Source organism: Suncus etruscus, chromosome 20 (assembly GCF_024139225.1).
Source record: "Suncus etruscus isolate mSunEtr1 chromosome 20, mSunEtr1.pri.cur, whole genome shotgun sequence".
Classification (NCBI taxonomy): Eukaryota; Metazoa; Chordata; class Mammalia; order Eulipotyphla; family Soricidae; genus Suncus; species Suncus etruscus.
This window is the reverse complement of record NC_064867.1, coordinates 43726644-43743578: the sequence shown is the minus strand read 5'-3', so window position 1 is coordinate 43743578 and position 16935 is coordinate 43726644. Positions and strand designations below refer to the sequence as shown.

General features: G+C 48.1%; 1 protein-coding gene across 2 annotated transcripts; it reads right to left on the bottom strand.

Annotated features, from left to right (window-relative positions):
- Positions 1-2361: 2361 nt before the first annotated feature.
- Positions 2362-5070, bottom strand: SAT2 (spermidine/spermine N1-acetyltransferase family member 2). Of its 2 annotated transcripts, XM_049766222.1 has the most exons (6): positions 4984-5068; positions 4798-4849; positions 4608-4691; positions 4396-4497; positions 3592-3632; positions 2362-2717 (listed from the first exon to the last, which is right to left on the bottom strand). In XM_049766222.1, the coding sequence occupies exons 1-6, from the start codon at positions 5047-5049 to the stop codon at positions 2538-2540; spliced, it is 525 nt and encodes a 174-aa protein (XP_049622179.1). In that variant the 5' UTR covers positions 5050-5068; the 3' UTR covers positions 2362-2537. The 2 variants fall into 2 exon arrangements, with proteins under 2 accessions (XP_049622179.1, XP_049622180.1); XM_049766223.1 differs by lacking the exon at positions 4798-4849 and having other exon boundaries at positions 4953-5070.
- Between the last annotated feature and the right edge of the window lie 11865 nt (positions 5071-16935).

The following is a 16935-nucleotide window of genomic DNA, read 5'->3' as shown; positions in this document are numbered from 1 at the left end:
TGGGGTCCCTTTGGATGGAGAGAGAATCACATTCTGGCCTTAAGATTAGAATCTTGCATGCACCCAAGAGTTAAAAATCACTTCAAGGAATTAGAAGTATAATTCAGAGATACTATTGGTGATTGAGGGGCCAGAGCAATAGCACAGTGTGTAGGGCATTTGCCTTGCAGGTGGCCCATATGATCCCCCAGCCTGCCACAAGTAATTTCTAAGCAGAGGCAGGAGTAAATCCTGAGGGCCACCCGGTGTGGCCTCCAAAATAATTAATACTTTTTTTTTTTTTTTTTTTTTTGGTTTTTGGGCCACACCCGGCAGCACTCAGGGGTTACTCCTGGCCCTACGCTCAGAAATCGCTCCTGGCAGGCTCGGGAGACCATATGGGAAGCAGGGGTTCGAACCACCATCCTTCTGACTGCAAATGCAAAGCCCTACCTCCATGCTATCTCTCCGGCCCCAAAATTAATAATAATAATAATATTGGCAATTGCCTTGCACATGGCTGACTCAAATCCAATCCCCAATCAAATCCCATATTGTCCCCGAGCCCCACCAGGAGTAGGCTCAGAGCCTAACCCAGTATGGAGCATTGCCAAGTGTGGTCCCAAAGCAAAGCAAAAAGAATAAGTAGAAGGAAAACTTTCTTTTTTTTTTTTTTGGTGGTTTTTGGGTCACATCCGGCAGTGCTCAGGGGTTGCTCCTGGCTCCATGCTCAGAAATTGGTCCTGGCAGGCAGGGGGAACATATGGGACGCCGGGATTCGAACTGATGACCTTCTGCATGAAAGGCAAATGCCTTACCTCCATGCTATCTCTCCAGCGAGAGAGAAAGAGAGAGAGAGACAGAGACAGAGAGAGACAGAGACAGAGAGAGACAGAGACAGAGACAGAGAGAGACAGAGACAGAGAGAGACAGAAACAGAGACAGAGAGAGACAGAGAGAGACAGAGACAGAGAGAGACAGAGAGCTCAACTAGTTCAAGCACAGGTTTCAGCAGTTCATAATTCCAGCCTCAGCACTGCTTGGCCCTTCAGCCTGGGGCCTAGAATAGCACCACAAGGTGTGACCCAAGAAAACAAAATTAAGTGGAAGTAATGCCACAGAAATTGTGCATTGGGGGGCCAGAGTGATAGCACAGCCATAGGGCGTTTGCCTTGCAGGAACCCGGTTCGATTCCTAGCAGCCCATGTGGTCTCCAAGCCTGACAGGAATGATTTCTGAGTGCAGAACCATGAGTAACCCCTGAGCACCACAGGGTGTGACCCCCCAAAATGAAACTGTGTATTAGGGTCTGGAGTGATAGAGTGGCAGATAGAGCATTCACTTTTGCTTGAGCCAACCAAGGTTCAATTTTTAGCATCCCGTATGTCCCTGAACACTTCCAGGAGTGATTCCTGAGTGCAGAGTTAGGGATAAACAAAAACAAAATTGTGTATAGTTCATTAAATCATTTAGCAAATTATTTAACCTTCAACTTCTAGGGGCAAGATATGTCCTAGAGACAGGATATGTCTCCTAGGGCAGGACACGGTGGTATGGGATTAAAGATGTTCGCAGGAATGATGACTGAACACATCCAGGAATAAGATCTGGGCAAAACCAGGTGTGATTCCCCCCACCAAAATGATAATAGGGGCCAGAATGATAGCATAGTGGATAAAGTGCTTTCCTTGCATGCGGCTAACCCAGATTTATCATTGCACGTAGCCAACCTGGGTTCTATCCCCAGCATCCCATATAGTTCACCAAACCTGTAAGGAGTCATTTCTGAGTGCAGAGCCAAGAGTGAGCCCTTAGCACGGCCCCCATAAACAAAAAACAAAAAAGTTTAATGTGTTCCCTGATCTTAAGGAATGAATTAGGGGCCAGAGCGGTGGCACAAGCAGTTGGGCGCTTGCCTTACACGCGATGACCTGAGATGGTGGTTTGATCCCCTGGCGTCCCATATGATCCACCAAGCCAGGGGCGATTTCTGAGCGTATAGTCAGGAGTAACTCCTGAGTGTCACCGGATGTGGTCCAAAATAAACCAAAACAAACAAAGGAATGAATTATATGTTGAGGAAGGGGTAGATAATGAAGCAATTAAGTTTGTCTAGTACTTATATAAGTACACAGATTTCAGACAACAGTCAGTGATTAAGTTCCTAAAATGGCTGAAGTTGATCTTTTTTGGGGGGACCCCCACCCCCAGTACTGCTTACAGATTAATCCTGGATCTCTGTTCAGGAATCACTCCTGGTGGAGATCCAAGAACATATGCAGTGCTTGGGATCAATCCTGATTGAATGTGTGCGAAGCAAGTGCCTTCCTGCTGTATGAGTCTTTCTTTCAAATCTAAAGTGATCTCTTATCAACACATCAAGACAGAATAATTCTTATTTTATTTTTCACCTGCTACCAGGGATCAGAAAGCTCCCCACCAATTCTGTTTTCTGTAGTTTCAGGAATATTCACCCACATCCTTTTCCTTCAGAGAGGTCTCGGGGGAGATAAATCTCCGGGGAGTGCTTGAATTAGCTAGAGACTAAAAGGAGAACCTCAAGGAATGACAACCCCCACTGCCAATGCCTTCAGTGCTTCTCCTTCAAAGCGAAAGGAATGCCAGCCCTCGGCTTCAGTCAGGTCGTGGGCTCCCAGGGTCTTATACAAATCCATGGCCTTCTTGTTCCAGTCCAGAACCGCCAGGCGGAACTGGGAACAGCCCTTATCAAGAGCTACCTGTGGAATAAGACATTACTTAATTTTCTGGGCCCAAAAAATAAAAAGTAGGAGCTGGATAATAGAGGGCAAGGTGCTCGTCTTGCCTACAGCCAACCTAGGTTCAATCCCCACCATCCCATAAGGTCCAATGAGCAAAGTCAGGAGTGACTCTTGAGAAAAGAGCCAGGAGTAAACCCTGAGCACTACCAGATATGGCACCAAAAGAAAAAGAGAAAAAGAGCCCAGAGCAACAGCACAGCGGTACGGCATTTGCCTTGCATGTGACTGACTCAAAATGGACCCAGGTTCGAACCCCGGCATACCATATGGTAACCCTGCCTGCTAGGAGCAATTTCTGAGTGTAGAGCCAGGAGTAACCCCTGAGCATCACTGGGTGTGGCCCAAAAACAAAAACAAAAAAAGAGAAGAAGAAAGAAAAGTATTCTTGGGGCCCGAGAGATAGCATGGAGGTAAGGCATTTGCCTTGCATGCAGAAGGTTGGTGGTTCGAATCCCAGCATCCCATATGGTCCCCCGAGCCTGCCAGGTGCGAGTTTTGAGCCTGGAGCCAGGAGTGACCCCTGAGCGCTGCCGGATGTGACCCAAAAACAAAAACAAAAAACAAAGAAAAATATTCTCAGGGCCGGAGAGATAGCATGGAGGTAAGGCAATTGTCTTTCATGCAGAAGGTCATCGGTTCGAATCCCGGCGTCCCATATGGTCCCCGTTGCCTGCCAGGAGCAATTTCTGAGCATGGAGCCAGGAGTAACCCCTGAGCACTGCCAAGTGTGACCCAAAAACCACACACACAAAAAAAAGTATTCTCGAATGCCACCCATTCACCCTTATATCTATCTCCAGGTTCCAGTTTAAGCCCCACCTCCTCTTCTCACCTTAGCCACCTTTTTGATTATTTTGGAACCAATTCCTTGACCTGTTGTGAGGAGAAAGAGGCAAAAAAAAATGGATTGTTCCAGTTGGAAAGATAGTTCATACGCCTTGCAAGTGACAAAGTCCACCCACCCATCCATCTATCCAACCACTTATTTATTTTGGGCTCACATCTGGCGGCTCTCAGGAGTTACAATCAGAAATTGAGGATTGAACCCAGGCTGGTCACAAACGAGGCAAATTCCCTACAGCTGTGCCATCACTCTGGTCCCATGGCCGAGCTAAGTTCAATCCCTAGCATCCCATATCATTCTTTTTTTTTTTTTTTTTTTTTGGTTTTTGGGCCACACCGGGCAGTACTCAGGGGTTACTCCTGGCTGTCTGCTCAGAAATAGCTCCTGGCAGGCACGGGGACCCTATGGGACACCGGGATTTGAACCAACCACCTTTGGTCCTGGATTGGTTGCTTGCAAGGCAAACGCCGCTGTGCTATCTCTCCGGGCCCAACCAGGAGTAATTCTTGAGAGTAGAATTAGAAGTTACCCTTGAACACCACCAGGTGTAACCCAAAAAAGAAAATATAAAAGAAGGATTGGTGCACATATGGGCCAGCCTAATGACTGAAGCATATGCAGAGGCCCCGAGTTTCATCCCTGGCAGCACATGCTCACCACCAGGTCCCCCAGCACCCTTGGGCGTAAGTCCCCCAGCACTGCTAAAGAAACCTTCAAAACTGAAGGGAATGAGGAGGAAAGGGATGGTGGTTGGAACTACGCTTTACACCCGTTTCAGCCTGTGTCCAATACCCCGATACTCTGGCATCACGTAGATGTCTTCCAGATAAATGTTTCGTCCCTTCCATGTGCTATAGATAAAATAGTATAATCCATAGCCAATCACACAGGGTCCTGAGAAAAGAAATAGAAAAGGATGTGTGTGAAGTGAAAAGACAGTGCCACTGGACTCCATCCAAGGGAAAAGGCCTCTGAGGATGGCTGGGGAAGAGTGCAGTTCTTACCTTTTGGCTCCTCGGGGCCAGGAAGGAACTCTGCCACCAGACAGTGATAGAAAGGGTTTTCTCCAAAGCCATCTGCTCTCAGAGCTACAGAGATGGAATTGAGATCAAGATCATGAGGCCCTGGGTGTGTGTTTGTGTGTGGCCCGGGGAGGAACTCCCCACAACTGGCTTCCCAGGTGCTGGCTCCCACCTTCTTCAGTGATCTTCACCTGATCAACGAGTTTCTCATATTCTGCAAGTTCCTAAGAGCATACACACAGTCAGACATTTGCAGGAGGAGGCGCCCGAAGCTCCAGGGCTCCTCTTCTCCCTCCCCACCTAGCAAACCACCTCTCCCCCTGCTACCAGGCCTGCAATTGCCCGCCTGCAGTGTCACCCGGATCAGTCTTAGGATTGTTCCACAGTCTCCTTCCTGGGCCTCTCGGATCCTCACAGAAGCCATCCTGACTGGCACTGGAAGTCGGTGTGGCCCTCTGCGACCACACAGCCACAAAATCAAGGGCGGGCAAGGGGGATCTGCAAGGCAGATGAGAGTTTTAAATTCTGGGCCTGCCTCTGCACCGAGCAACCAATCAACTTGCAGAGTAGCCTCTGCCCTGCCCACTGCTGGGTCCTGTGACTAGGCTGGGGGGGTAAGGGTCAAGGCTGGACTTGCTAGGCCCAGATTCCTGAGCTGGGGTGTCCCAACCTGCATTGGAGACACCAAACAGCCTTGGTCCAAACGACATTCATGGAATATGCAGTGATTCCTTGTATGACACAAGCAGTGATTTCTGCACAGACAACCAGCACTGACAACTGGGTTTTTGTTGTTGTTGTTTTTTATTTTAAAAAATGCATCACATAGTTGACATAACTGATCATAATACATTTGCTTCAAGATGATGGAAAGCAAAGTTATTTAAAAAAATAGAAAGATAGGGGCCGGAGAGATAGCATGTTGGTAGGGCATTTGCCTTGCATGCAGAAGTATGGTGGTTCGAATCCCGGCATCCCATAGGGTCCCCCAAGCCTGCCAGGAGTGATTTCTGAGCATAGATTCAGGAGTAACCCCTGAGCACTGCCAGGTGTGACCCCAAAACAAACAAACAAACAAAACATGAAACAAGGGGCCTGAGAAATAGCATGGAGGTAGGGCAATTGCCTTGCTTGCAGAAGGGCAGTGGGTCAAATCTCGGCATCCCATATAGTCCCCCCAAGCCTGCCAGGAGTGATTTCTGAGCATAGAGCCAGGAGTAACCCCTGAGCGCTGCCGGGTGTGACCCCCCCAAAAAAAAAACAAACCAAAAAAACATTATTACACCATAACTTACAAAGTTGTTCATGATACAGTCATTTCAGCCATTAGATGTTCAAACACTGGTCCCACTACCAATGTGACCTCCCCTCTATCAGTGTCCCCAGTCCCCCAACCACCACCCTAGCCTTTTCCCTCTCAGTTACAGATGTGCTTCAGATGGTCTGTTACAACACAAAAGCAAATGGAGTTTTACAATGTAGATCGGTGAGAATCAATTTGAAAGAATTGTTCATATTGCTCATGATGTCACCAAAGTCATTGGTTGGTGTTGAACCTTCTGTGTTTCTATTTAGGCTCACTGAACTTGGTGATGTTCTGTGTAACTTTCTGTCCGATTTCTTGTGATTCTGGGCTGGCGTTATTTAAAAATGTCTGGGGCTGGAGCAATAGCACAGCGGTAGGATGTTTGCCTTGCACGTGACCGACCCAGAATAGATCCAGGTTCGATTCTCCACATCTCATATGGGTCCCCTAGCCTGCCAGGAGCAATTGCTTAGTGCAAAACCAGGAGTAACCCCTGAACCCCAACGAGTATGGCCCCCAAAACCTAAATAAATAAATGTTTAAATAAATTTTTTAAAATATCTGTATGGTCCAGAACCTATAGATATGGAACAAATGTGGTGGCTTGGTGGTTTGATGAAGTTAAGTTGTGGAGCCGGACCATTTCTGTTGGAGGGTGTCTGTGTGACTGTAGCTACTGTGCCTTCAGGCAAAAAGGGGGCACAGGTCACTTCTTAATAGCCAGTAGGCTAGCAAACAAAACCTCTCTGTGCAACTGAGCCCAGAGGCCTGGGAAAGTAGGAGGGAGGAGCCAGAGCAGATAGTAAGGGAATCTTGCTTGTATTATCTCAATTAGCCCTCATTCCCTTCGCCCAGCTAATAACAATAAAAAAATCTTTTCATGGGGCCAGGCAGTGGCACTAAAGGTAAGGTGCCTGCCTTGTCTGCGCTAGCCTTGGACGGACCGCGGTTCGATCCCCCGGCGTCCCATATGGTCCCCCAAGCCAGGAGCGACTTCTGAGCACATAGCCAGAGCTATGAGCGTTACCGGGTGTGGCCCAAAAACCAAAAAAAAAAAAAAAAAAAAAAATCTTTTCATTTTATAGATAAGGGCACCAAACACAAGGCTGCTGTGATATTTATAAGTGTGTGTGTTTGGTTTTTGGGCCACACCCAATGGCACTCAGAAGTTACTCCTGGCAGGCTTGGGGAAACATATGGGATTCTGGGCATCAAACTTGAGTCAGCTGTGAGAAAGGCAAATGCCCTACCCATTGTGCTATTTATTTATTTATTTATTTATTCACATTCCCCTGACTGTTTATGGGGGCAGGTAACCTTAGGAAAGAAGGGGGAACAGGAGTTATGACAAGTCTCCGCTCTAGATCTGGTGGAAGATACCACTTGGGAAGCCGAGCAATCTGTCTCAAGCCCTCAGGCTGTGGAGGCAGGATTTCTAGCTAAAGAGAAGTCTCCAAGGACTCAGGTCAGACTCTGGAGGAGGAATAAAGAAAACGGGGTGTCTGTTCCCAGATCACAGGCTTCCTCCGCCATGGGGAGGAGGGTGGTGGAGAGACTGTCTGTCTTGGCCCTAGTGTCACTACCCCTGTCTCCTTCCCCCCTGGGCAACCTTTAACCCTCCAACAAACATGTGCGAGGTTGCTTGCCCCCACATTTTCTCTCTAGAGTTGTCTGAGCTCCAGAAAGGATTGAAGCTAATCACAGAGAACAGAGGGCCACTGGTCACATCCCACTGGTCACATCTGCCCACACTGCAGCTACGGCTCCTGATCCTCACAGCCACCAGGGACTGAAGTTTCCCACTCAAGTGCAGGGCTAGCTAGAGCATTCAGTTCAAATAAGCCGTTCAGGGCCGGAGTGGTAGCACAGCAGTAGGGTGTTTTCCTTGCATGCTGCTGACCAGGACGGATTCAGGTTTGATCCCCAACATCCAGTATGGTCCCCTGAGCCAGGAGTGATTTCTGAGCACAGAGCTAGGAGTAACCCCTGAGCGTCATCAAAAAAAAAAAAAAAACAAAAAAAAAAACAAAAGCTGTTCATATAAGCTGCATTTACCTCTGCCTGCATTTTTTCTTTCCTCCTTTTCATCCTTTAGATATCCCTCTTCTGTCTCTTGGCATGTCCTTATGCCAAATTTTTTTTAAATCTTTTTAATGAACCAAGACTCTCCTCATGTACACCTCAACAATGGCCCTGAATAAGAACCTGTCACCATGGTGACCTTTAACCTCACCGAAATCACAAAGTATGGGGTTGATCTTAGCCTTTGACTTAGTCCCCCAACCCTATCTGTTCTCCATCAATTTTTCTTTTTCCCATCTTCTTTGCCTCCTTAAACTCTGCTTGGGTTCAGCCTATGCAAGGACCTTCCTTCTGGATCTTGAGAGCCTCTTCTCCCTTTGAGTTTCAAACCTGGGATCCTTGGGGCTGGAGAGATAGCATGGAGATAGAGCATTTGCCTTGCATGCAGGACGGTGGTTCAAATCCTGGCGTCCCATATGGTCCCCTGAACCTTCCAGGAGCGATTTCTGAGCATAGAGCCAGGAAGAACCCCTGAGTGCTGCTGGGTGTGACCCAAAAACCAAAATAAAACAAAACAAAACAAAAAACCCTGGGATCCTGGAGGAGTGATTTTTTTCTTATGCATTCCAAAGGATGACTAGTTTATGCTGGGACTTCGGAATGGTAGGCCTGAGGTCCAACTGCATAATCCCTGGGCCCAGCTAACAGTGGCACTGGGCCCCAAGTAGATGACAGGCTGTGGCATTATGTAAGCCAGATCTGATTCTGAGGAAAGTGATGCTATGAGCTGCTCCAAAGAAGGAGAGTAAACACAATTTATTGAACATCCTAATACCACTCTCATATCATTGCATCTGAAAACACCTCCAAAAAGTTGTTATTCTTTTTTTTTGGGGGGGGGGCCACACCCAGCGGTGCTCAGGGGTTACTCCTGGCTGTCTGCTCAGAAATAGCTCCTGGCAGGCAAGGGGGACCATATGGGACACCGGGATTCGAACCAACCACCTTTGGTACTGGATCGACTGCTTGCAAGGCAAACGCCGCTGTGCTATCTCTCCGGGCCCAAAGTTGTTATTCTTGTCTCTGTTTTTTTTTTTTTTTTTTTTTTGGTTTTTGGGCCACACCCGTTTGACGCTCAGGGGTTACTCCTGGCTATGTGCTCAGAAATTGCCCCTGGCTTGGGGGGACCATATGGGACGCTGGGGGATCAAACCGCGTTCCTTGGTAGCGCTTACAAGGCAGACACCTTATCTCCAGCGCCACCTTCCCGGCCCCTGTCTCTGTTTTTTTTAAGAAGAGAATTCTGTGACTTAAGAAGTTGATCCTTGGGGCCGGGCGGTGGCGCTAGAGGTAAGGTGCCTGCCTTACCTGCGCTAGCCTTGGACGGACTGCGGTTCCATCCCCCGGCATCCCATATGGTCCCCCAAGCCAGGAGCGACTTTTGAGCACATAGCCAGGAGTAACCCCTGAGCGTCACCGGGTGTGGCCCAAAAACCAAAAAAAAAAAAAAAAGAAGTTGATCCTTGGGGCCGGGCAGTGGCGCTAAAGGTGCCTTGCCTGCGCTAGCCTTGGACAGACCGCGGTTCGATCCCCAGGTGTCCCATATGGTCCCCCAAGCCAGGAGCAACTTCTGAGCACATAGCCAGGAATAACCCCTGAGCGTTACCGGGTGTGGCCCAAAAACCAAAAAAAAAAAAAATGAAGTTGATCCTCTTGGGCCGCAGAGATAGTATGGAGGTAAGGTGTTTGCCTTGCACACAGAATGTCAATGGTTCGAATCCCAGCATCCCATATGGTCCTCCGAGCCTGCCAGGAGCGATTTCTGAGCATAGAGCCAGAAGTAACACCTGAGCGCTGCTGGGTGTGATCCAAAAACAAAACAAAAAAAAGAAGTTGAGCCTTTGGTCTTTGATAGAAGCAGACTGGTGAACTGAAGGTAAATAAGTGGGGAGGGCCTGGATGGAGGCAATTGGACACTGGTGAAAGGATTCGTGTAGAAACATTGCATGCCTCAATAACTTTGCAATTTCAGTGACTAAATGAAAAAAAGTCTGGCTGATGTGCTAGTACAGCAGATTAAGAGCATTTGCTTTGGGCCCGAAGAGATAGCACAGCGGTGTTTGCCTTGCAAGCAGCCGATCCAGGACCAAAGGTGGTTGGTTCGAATCCCGGTGTCCCATATGGTCCCCCATGCCTGCCAGGAGCTGTTTCTGAGCAGAGAGCCAGGAGTAACCCCTGAGCACTGCCGGGTGTGGCTCAAAAACCAAAAAAAAAAAAAAAAAAAGAGCATTTGCTTTGCACGTGGCTGAAAATCCCCAGCACCATATATGATTTCCTGAAGGAGTGATCTATGAGTTACAAACAGAGCCAGGAGTAAGCCCTAAGTACTGCCAGGTATCCCAAAATAAGCAAAGTATGTAACGGGCCTAAAGAGATAGTAGGGGATTAAGATGCTTTTTTGCCTCGCATGCAGCCGACCGGGGTCCCATCCCTAGTTTCATCTTGGAATTTTACCGAGAGTGATTCCTGAGCACAGAGCTAGAAGTAAGCCGGCCCTGCAAATCTTTCCTCCCTTCATACCAAACCAACTGCTTCTAAATCTCAGTCCTTGAGGTCTCAAGAGCGGTAGGGCGTTAGCCTTCCATGCGGCCAACCCGGAGGAAGGAGGAACCTGGTTTGATTCCCGGCATTCAATTTTTTGTTTTGTTTTTGGGTCACACCTGAGCACTGACTCTACGCTCAGAAATCGCTCCTGGCAGGCTCAGAAGGTCATATGTGATGCCGGGATTTGAACCACTGTCCTTCTGCATGCAAGGCAAATGCCCTACCACCATGCTATCTCTCTGGCCCCACTTTTAGAATTCTTTTTTTGTTTTGTTTTGTTTTGTTTTTGGGCCACACCCGGTACCGGTCAGGGGTTACTCCTGGCTATGCGCTCAGAAGTTGCTCCTGGCTTGGGGGACCATATGGGACGCCGGGTCCGTCCAAGGCTAGCGCAGGCAAGGCAGGCACCTTACCTCTAGCGCCACCGCCCGGCCCCCACTTTTAGAATTCTTATTGTCATTTATAAATTTATTGAGCACACACACTGCACCTACCTGCAATATACCAGGAAGTGTGTAGAATTTGGTCACATTGATGAAAAAAATCAACTCTAATTATCATTTTTTTATTTATTTAATTTTAATTTTATTTTTGTTCTTGTTGTTTTTGGGTCACACCCGGTAGCGTTCATGGGTTACTCCTGGCTCTGCACTCTGAAATTGCTCCTGGCAGGCTTAGGGAACTATATGGGATGCTGGGAATCAAGGTCCTTCCCAGGTTGGCCATGTGCAAGGCAAACGTCCTACCACTGTGTTATCTCACAGGCCCCTTTTTTAAAAAAAATATTTTGGAGGGGACACATCAGGCAATGCTCAGGAGTTATTCCCGGCTCTGCACTCAGGAACTATTTCTGTCAGTGTTTAAGGAATTAAGCGGGATGCCGGGAATCAACCCTGGTCAGCCGATTGCAAGGTAAGCACCCTACCTTCTGTATTCTCTTTTTTTTTTTTTTTTTTTTTGGTTTTTGGGTCACACCCGGCAGTGTTCAGGGGTTACTCCTGGCTGTCTGCTCAGAAATGGCTCCTGGCAGGCACGGGGGACCATATGGGATACCAGGATTCGAACCAACCACCTTTGGTCCTGGATGGGCTGCTTGCAAGGCAAAGGCCGCTGTGCTATCTCTCTGGGCCCTACCTTCTGTATTCTCATCTGGCCTCTGATTCTCATTCTCTTTATGCTCACAACCTGGAGGAGGCCTACATACATCAAAGACTGATAAATTAGTGACTCATTGAAAACTCTAAGCACTATAAAGGAGAAATCAGGAGGAGCCGAAGAGCTAACTCAACAGCTAAAGCCCATGTTCTGCATAGGCCCAAGTTCAATTTCCAATACCTGGTGTCACTTGAGCAACACCTGGAAATAGCACCCTAGCACTTCTGGGTGTAGCAAGCAAAAAAAAAAAAAAAAAAAGAAAAAAGAAAAGAAAGTAAGGGGCCAGAGAGATAGCATGGAGGATGGAGGTAAGGCATTTGCCTTTCATGCAGAAGGTCATCAGTTCAAATCCGGTGTCCCATATGGTCCCCTGTGCCTGCCAGGAGCAATTTCTGAGCATGGAGCCAGGAGTAACCCCTGAGCACTGCCGGGTGTGACCCAAAAACCACAAAAAAGAAAAAAGCAAAACAAAAAAAGAAAGTCAAAGAGAAAAAGATGGGTTGAGTGTTAATAGAATGAGCAGAGCATTTGCCATGCATGCAGCTGATTTGAGTTCAAACCCCAGCATCCTAAAATGTCCTTCCTCGGGCCCGGAGAGATAGCACAGCGGCATTTGCCTTGCAAGCAGCCGATCCAGGACCAAAGGTGGTTGGTTCGAATCCCGGTGTCCCATATGGTCCCCCGTGCCTGCCAGGAGCTGTTTCTGAGCAGTCAGCCAGGAGTAACCCCTGAGCAACGCCGGGTGTGGCCCAAAAACCAAAAAAAAAAAAAAAAAAGTCCTTCCTCCCAGCACCACCAGGACTGACTTCTGAGCACTGCCAGGAAAACCCAACAACTCAAACAAAAGAACTAAAGTACTTAGGACATAGAGAAAGCTTGGAGGCTGAGTCTGGGGTCAAGTTTCCCATACACACTAGGATGTGCACTTTCTGGGAGGCAGGAATATGCGTTCTGGCATCAGGGTCCTGGGGACTTGAACTGTCCTTCACTCTGGGTGTGGGCAGCCTAAGGGGTGAGGAAAGAGGAAGAGATGGATGGCTGTCCTAACTCTCCTCTTCTTTAGCCTGGCGGTTGCTTTCCACGGAAAGAACAGCAGGGGGCGAGAGAGGGTCGTGTAGAGATGAGTCAAGGGGGGATTAGAAAAAGGGGTGAATGAAGCAGAATGGGAAGAGGAGAGATCAGAAGGGGGCAAATGCCAATCTCTCTCTCCTAATCTCAGTCCCATGCTGTGTTCGCAGAATAACTGTGTCCCTCTTCTGTTCGACAGGGGCTCATAAGTGCTAGTTCCAAAATAGATTCCAGATGAACACTGGATGACAGTCTCCTTGGACAACTCTCTGCAGAATTTTCTGTGGCACCTTCCTGCCTCAATCCCTGGCTTCCTAAAAAATCCTCTTACTCAATTCCTAGCCACCAGTTCCCAGCCCTATTGGGAATTCGCCTCTCCTCGCCCAAAGCTCTCTGCCTGTATCCTTAGGAAATCCTGGGGCCAACGCTCAGCCTCCATGTCTCATTTCCACCCTTCTTAAAAACTTTGAACGCCAGCTCTAGGCCCTTTGGGGATCCCACTCACTGGACCTGTTGTCCTTCTTGTTTTCTTTCTTTCTTTACTTGCTTTTCGGCTACACCTGGTAGTACACGGGCCTTACTCCTGACTGTACTGAGGCACCACTCCTGGCAGGGGACCATATAAGGTGCCATGGATCAAACCCATGTCCACTATGTGCCAGACAAGCATTCTACCTACTGTACTATTTCTCTGGCCTACAGGTTATTTGAATCATATTATTATTATTATTATTTTTGTTTTGTTTTTTGTTTTTGGGCCACACCCGGCGGTGCTCAGAGGTTACTTCTGGCTGTCTGCTCAGAAATAGCTCCTGGCAGGCACGGGGGACCATATGGGACACCGGGATTCGAGCCAACCACCTTTGGTCCTGGATCGGCTGCTTGCAAGGCAAACGCCACTGTGCCATCTCTCCGGGCCCTGAATCATATTATTTAAATTGATATGTACTGAACATGTTTAGTCCCAAACACTTGTTTAGACACTAAGAAGGTTAGACACAGTCCTTGCTCTTAGACAACCCGCTGCAGAACTTTCTGTGGCACCTTCCTGTCTCAATCCCCGGCTTCCTGAAAAATCCTCTTACCCAATTCCTAGCCTAGTCCAATCCCTAGGACACCCCTTTTCTTACTTTGTCACAAGACAAAGTTAGGAATTTGGGGAGGTAAGAAGGAGGAATCAACAACCAAGAATAATAAATAAATGAGATTATTTTAGTTGGGGGCCAGAGCAATAGCACAGCATGTGGCCAACACAGGACGGACACCAGTTCGAATCCAGCATCTCGTATGGTCCCCGTGCCAACCAGGGGCGATTTCTGAGCACAGAGCCAGGAGTAACCCCTGAGTGCCACCACCAGGTGTGGCCGAATGCCACCCCCCAAAAAAAGATTATTTCAGATAGTGGTTATATTGGAATCAGATCCTGGCTGAGGAAAGTAGGTGGACAGCATTTTCTTTCTTTCTGTTTCCTTCCTTCCTTCCTTCCTTCCTTCCTTCCTTCCTTCCTTCCTTCCTTCCTTCCTTCCTTCCTTCCTTCCTTCCTTCCTTCCTTCCTCTCTCTCTCTCTCTCTCTCTCTCTCTCTCTCTCTCTCTTTCTTCTTTCTTTTTTTTTGGTTTTTGGGTTATACCCAGCAGTGCTCAGGTGTTACTCCTAGCTCTACACTCAGAAATCGCCCCCTGGCAGGCACAGGGGACCATATGGGATTCTGGGATTCGAACCACCATCTTTCTGCATGAAAGGCAAACGCCTTACCTCCATGCTATCTCTCCGGCCCCAAGGGCAGCATTTTCTGAGTAGTGAGAGAATGATTTTCTGATGCAGTGGCACTTAAACAGAAACCAGAAAAATGAAAAGAAATCAGTTCTGTGGGCCAGAGACCTAAGACAAAGGAGAAAGTAGTTAAAGAGAAGCCAGAGAGATAGTACAGCAGGTAGAGAGCTTGCCTTGTATGCTGCTGACCTGGGTTCTATCCCTGGCATCCCAAATGGACTCCTCAGTATCTCCAGTAGTGACTTCTGTGTTCAGAGCCAGGATTAAGCATTGAGCACTACCAGGGATTGACCTCAAAACAAACAAAAGAGAAAGTGGGGCCAGAGTGTTAGCACAATGGGTAGCAAAGCAGGTAGGACATTTGCCTTGCATGCAGCTGACCCAAATTCAATACCCGTCATCCCATGTGGCCACCCGAAGCCTTCCAGGATTTCTGAGTACAGAGCCAGAAGTAACCCCTTAGCACTGCCGGGTGTGACCCCCGGAAAAAAGTAAAAAGGACTTGGACATCTATGGGCCCGTATCAAGGGGACTGTTCTGAGCAGCAACTCGGTGACCTTGTCTCCCGGAGAAATTTCGCAGGAGTTAGTTTTTTTCCTCTCCCTCCACCCACCCTGTCTAGAACACCCCTTTCTTTTGCCTGTCCTAGATTCCAAGATTCCTGATTGCCATCCAGAGCTGTCTACACTCTTTCATTAAAGTCAGCTTTGCTTTGGCTGGGCCAGACCCCCGCCAAGGGCACCTACAATGCTGCCCAGTGTAAATGCCTCTCCCACACCCCTCGACCTTTCTGCAGCTTGGCAGCCTATCCTGGGTCTCTCCGGACTGTCTGCCCTTTCTCTCTGTCCTACTCACTGCCTCTCCCTTCCCTTCCTCCTGTTCTACCTTTCTGTTTCTCCCTTCCAGCTAACATTGATTAGCTGCTGACAGAAGCTCCAAAGATGTAAATGCTTTCATTAGAGATCTCTATGAAGTTCCAGGGATTCCAGTTGCAAGTTCTATCAAAGATCATTACAGAGGGCAGGAGCTATAGTACAGAGGGTAGGGTACTTGCACGTAGCCAGCCTAGGTTCAATCTCCAGCAGTCCACTTGATCCCCTGAGCACCACCAGAATTCATCCCTGACTACAGAGCCAGGAGTAATCCCTGAGCACAAATGGATGTGCCCTCCACCCCCCATAAAAGAAAATCAAAGATCATTAAAGAGGTGAGATATTAGATTGTGAAATTGCATAAATTGCATAAATAATCTTCAACTTCCACTTTCCTTATCTACAAGACCGGTATGTTATCATTTCCTTACTGAAGTAGGCAGACAGGCAGGTAGTGAAGAGGCCCCTACGGCAATGAATTCTTTTGTTTTGTTTTGTTTTGTTTTTGAGTCACACTCAGCAGTGCTCAGGGCCTACTCCTAGCTCTATGCTCAAAAATTACTCCTGGGGCCCGGAGAGATAGCACAGCGGTGTTTGCCCTGCAAGCAGCCAATCCAGGACCTAAGGTGGTTGGTTCGAATCCCAGTGTCCCATATAGTCCCCCATATGGAGCTATTTCTGAGCAGACAGCCAAGAGTAACCCCTGAGCACTGCCAGGTGTGGCCCAAAAACCAAAAAAAAAAAAAAAATTACTCCTGGCAGGCTCCGGGGACCATACGGGATGCCAGGATTCGAACCACCATCCTTCTGCATGCAAGGCAAACACCTTACCTCCATGCTATCTCTCCAGCCCCGGCAATGAATTCTTAAGATATAATGAAACCAAAAGACAGGTTTGGGGTTTGGTTTGGTTCTGTTTTGGGGCTACACCTGGCGGCCCTCAGGGGTTGCTCCTGGCTCTGCACTCAGAAATCGCTCATGACTTTGGTCAGGGAGGCCACGAGGTGAAAGGCAGATTGACTCCAGTGACTCTCTCCTGACTAGTATGGTGTATCCATCTTTTGCCACCTCCCTGCGTCTTCAGAGGTTAGAGATATGCGCCTGGGGTTAAAGATATGGTGCATGGGTGATCTCACAACCCATGGGCTCTATTTTACAGAGACTTCCACTGGCATTAATAGGGTTGTTGGGAAGATTTGATGAATCATATAGGGCAAATGCCTAGCATAGTGCGTAGCATCTAAAAAAGTGTTCATGGGCTGGAGAGATAATACAGTGGACAGGGGGTTAGCTCTGGATATATTTGACCCAAGATATATTTGAGCCAAGTTGGATCTTCAGCACCCCATATGGTCCCCCAAGTCCCACCAGGAGTGATCCCTGACCACTCCTTGCTCCTAAAGAAATAGTACTTGAGAAGAGACCAGGAGTAAACCCCAATACTGCGAGGTGTGAGCACTGCATTTCTCCATCACCCACCCCTGCAAAGAAATAAAAAAAATAGGGTTAGAA

Bases quoted from the DNA above. Each gene is read 5' to 3' on its own strand.
- SAT2 (XM_049766222.1), bottom strand. From the start codon at position 5,049: ATGGCTTCTGTGAGGATCCGAGAGGCCCAGGAAGGAGACTGTGGAACA. The intron at 4,692-4,797 runs GTGGGAGCCAGC...CCATCTCTGTAG, and splicing joins GGTGAAGATCACTGAAGAAG to CTCTGAGAGCAGATGGCTTT. The intron at 3,633-4,395 runs GTATTGGACACA...TCCTCACAACAG, and splicing joins CGTGATGCCAGAGTATCGGG to GTCAAGGAATTGGTTCCAAA.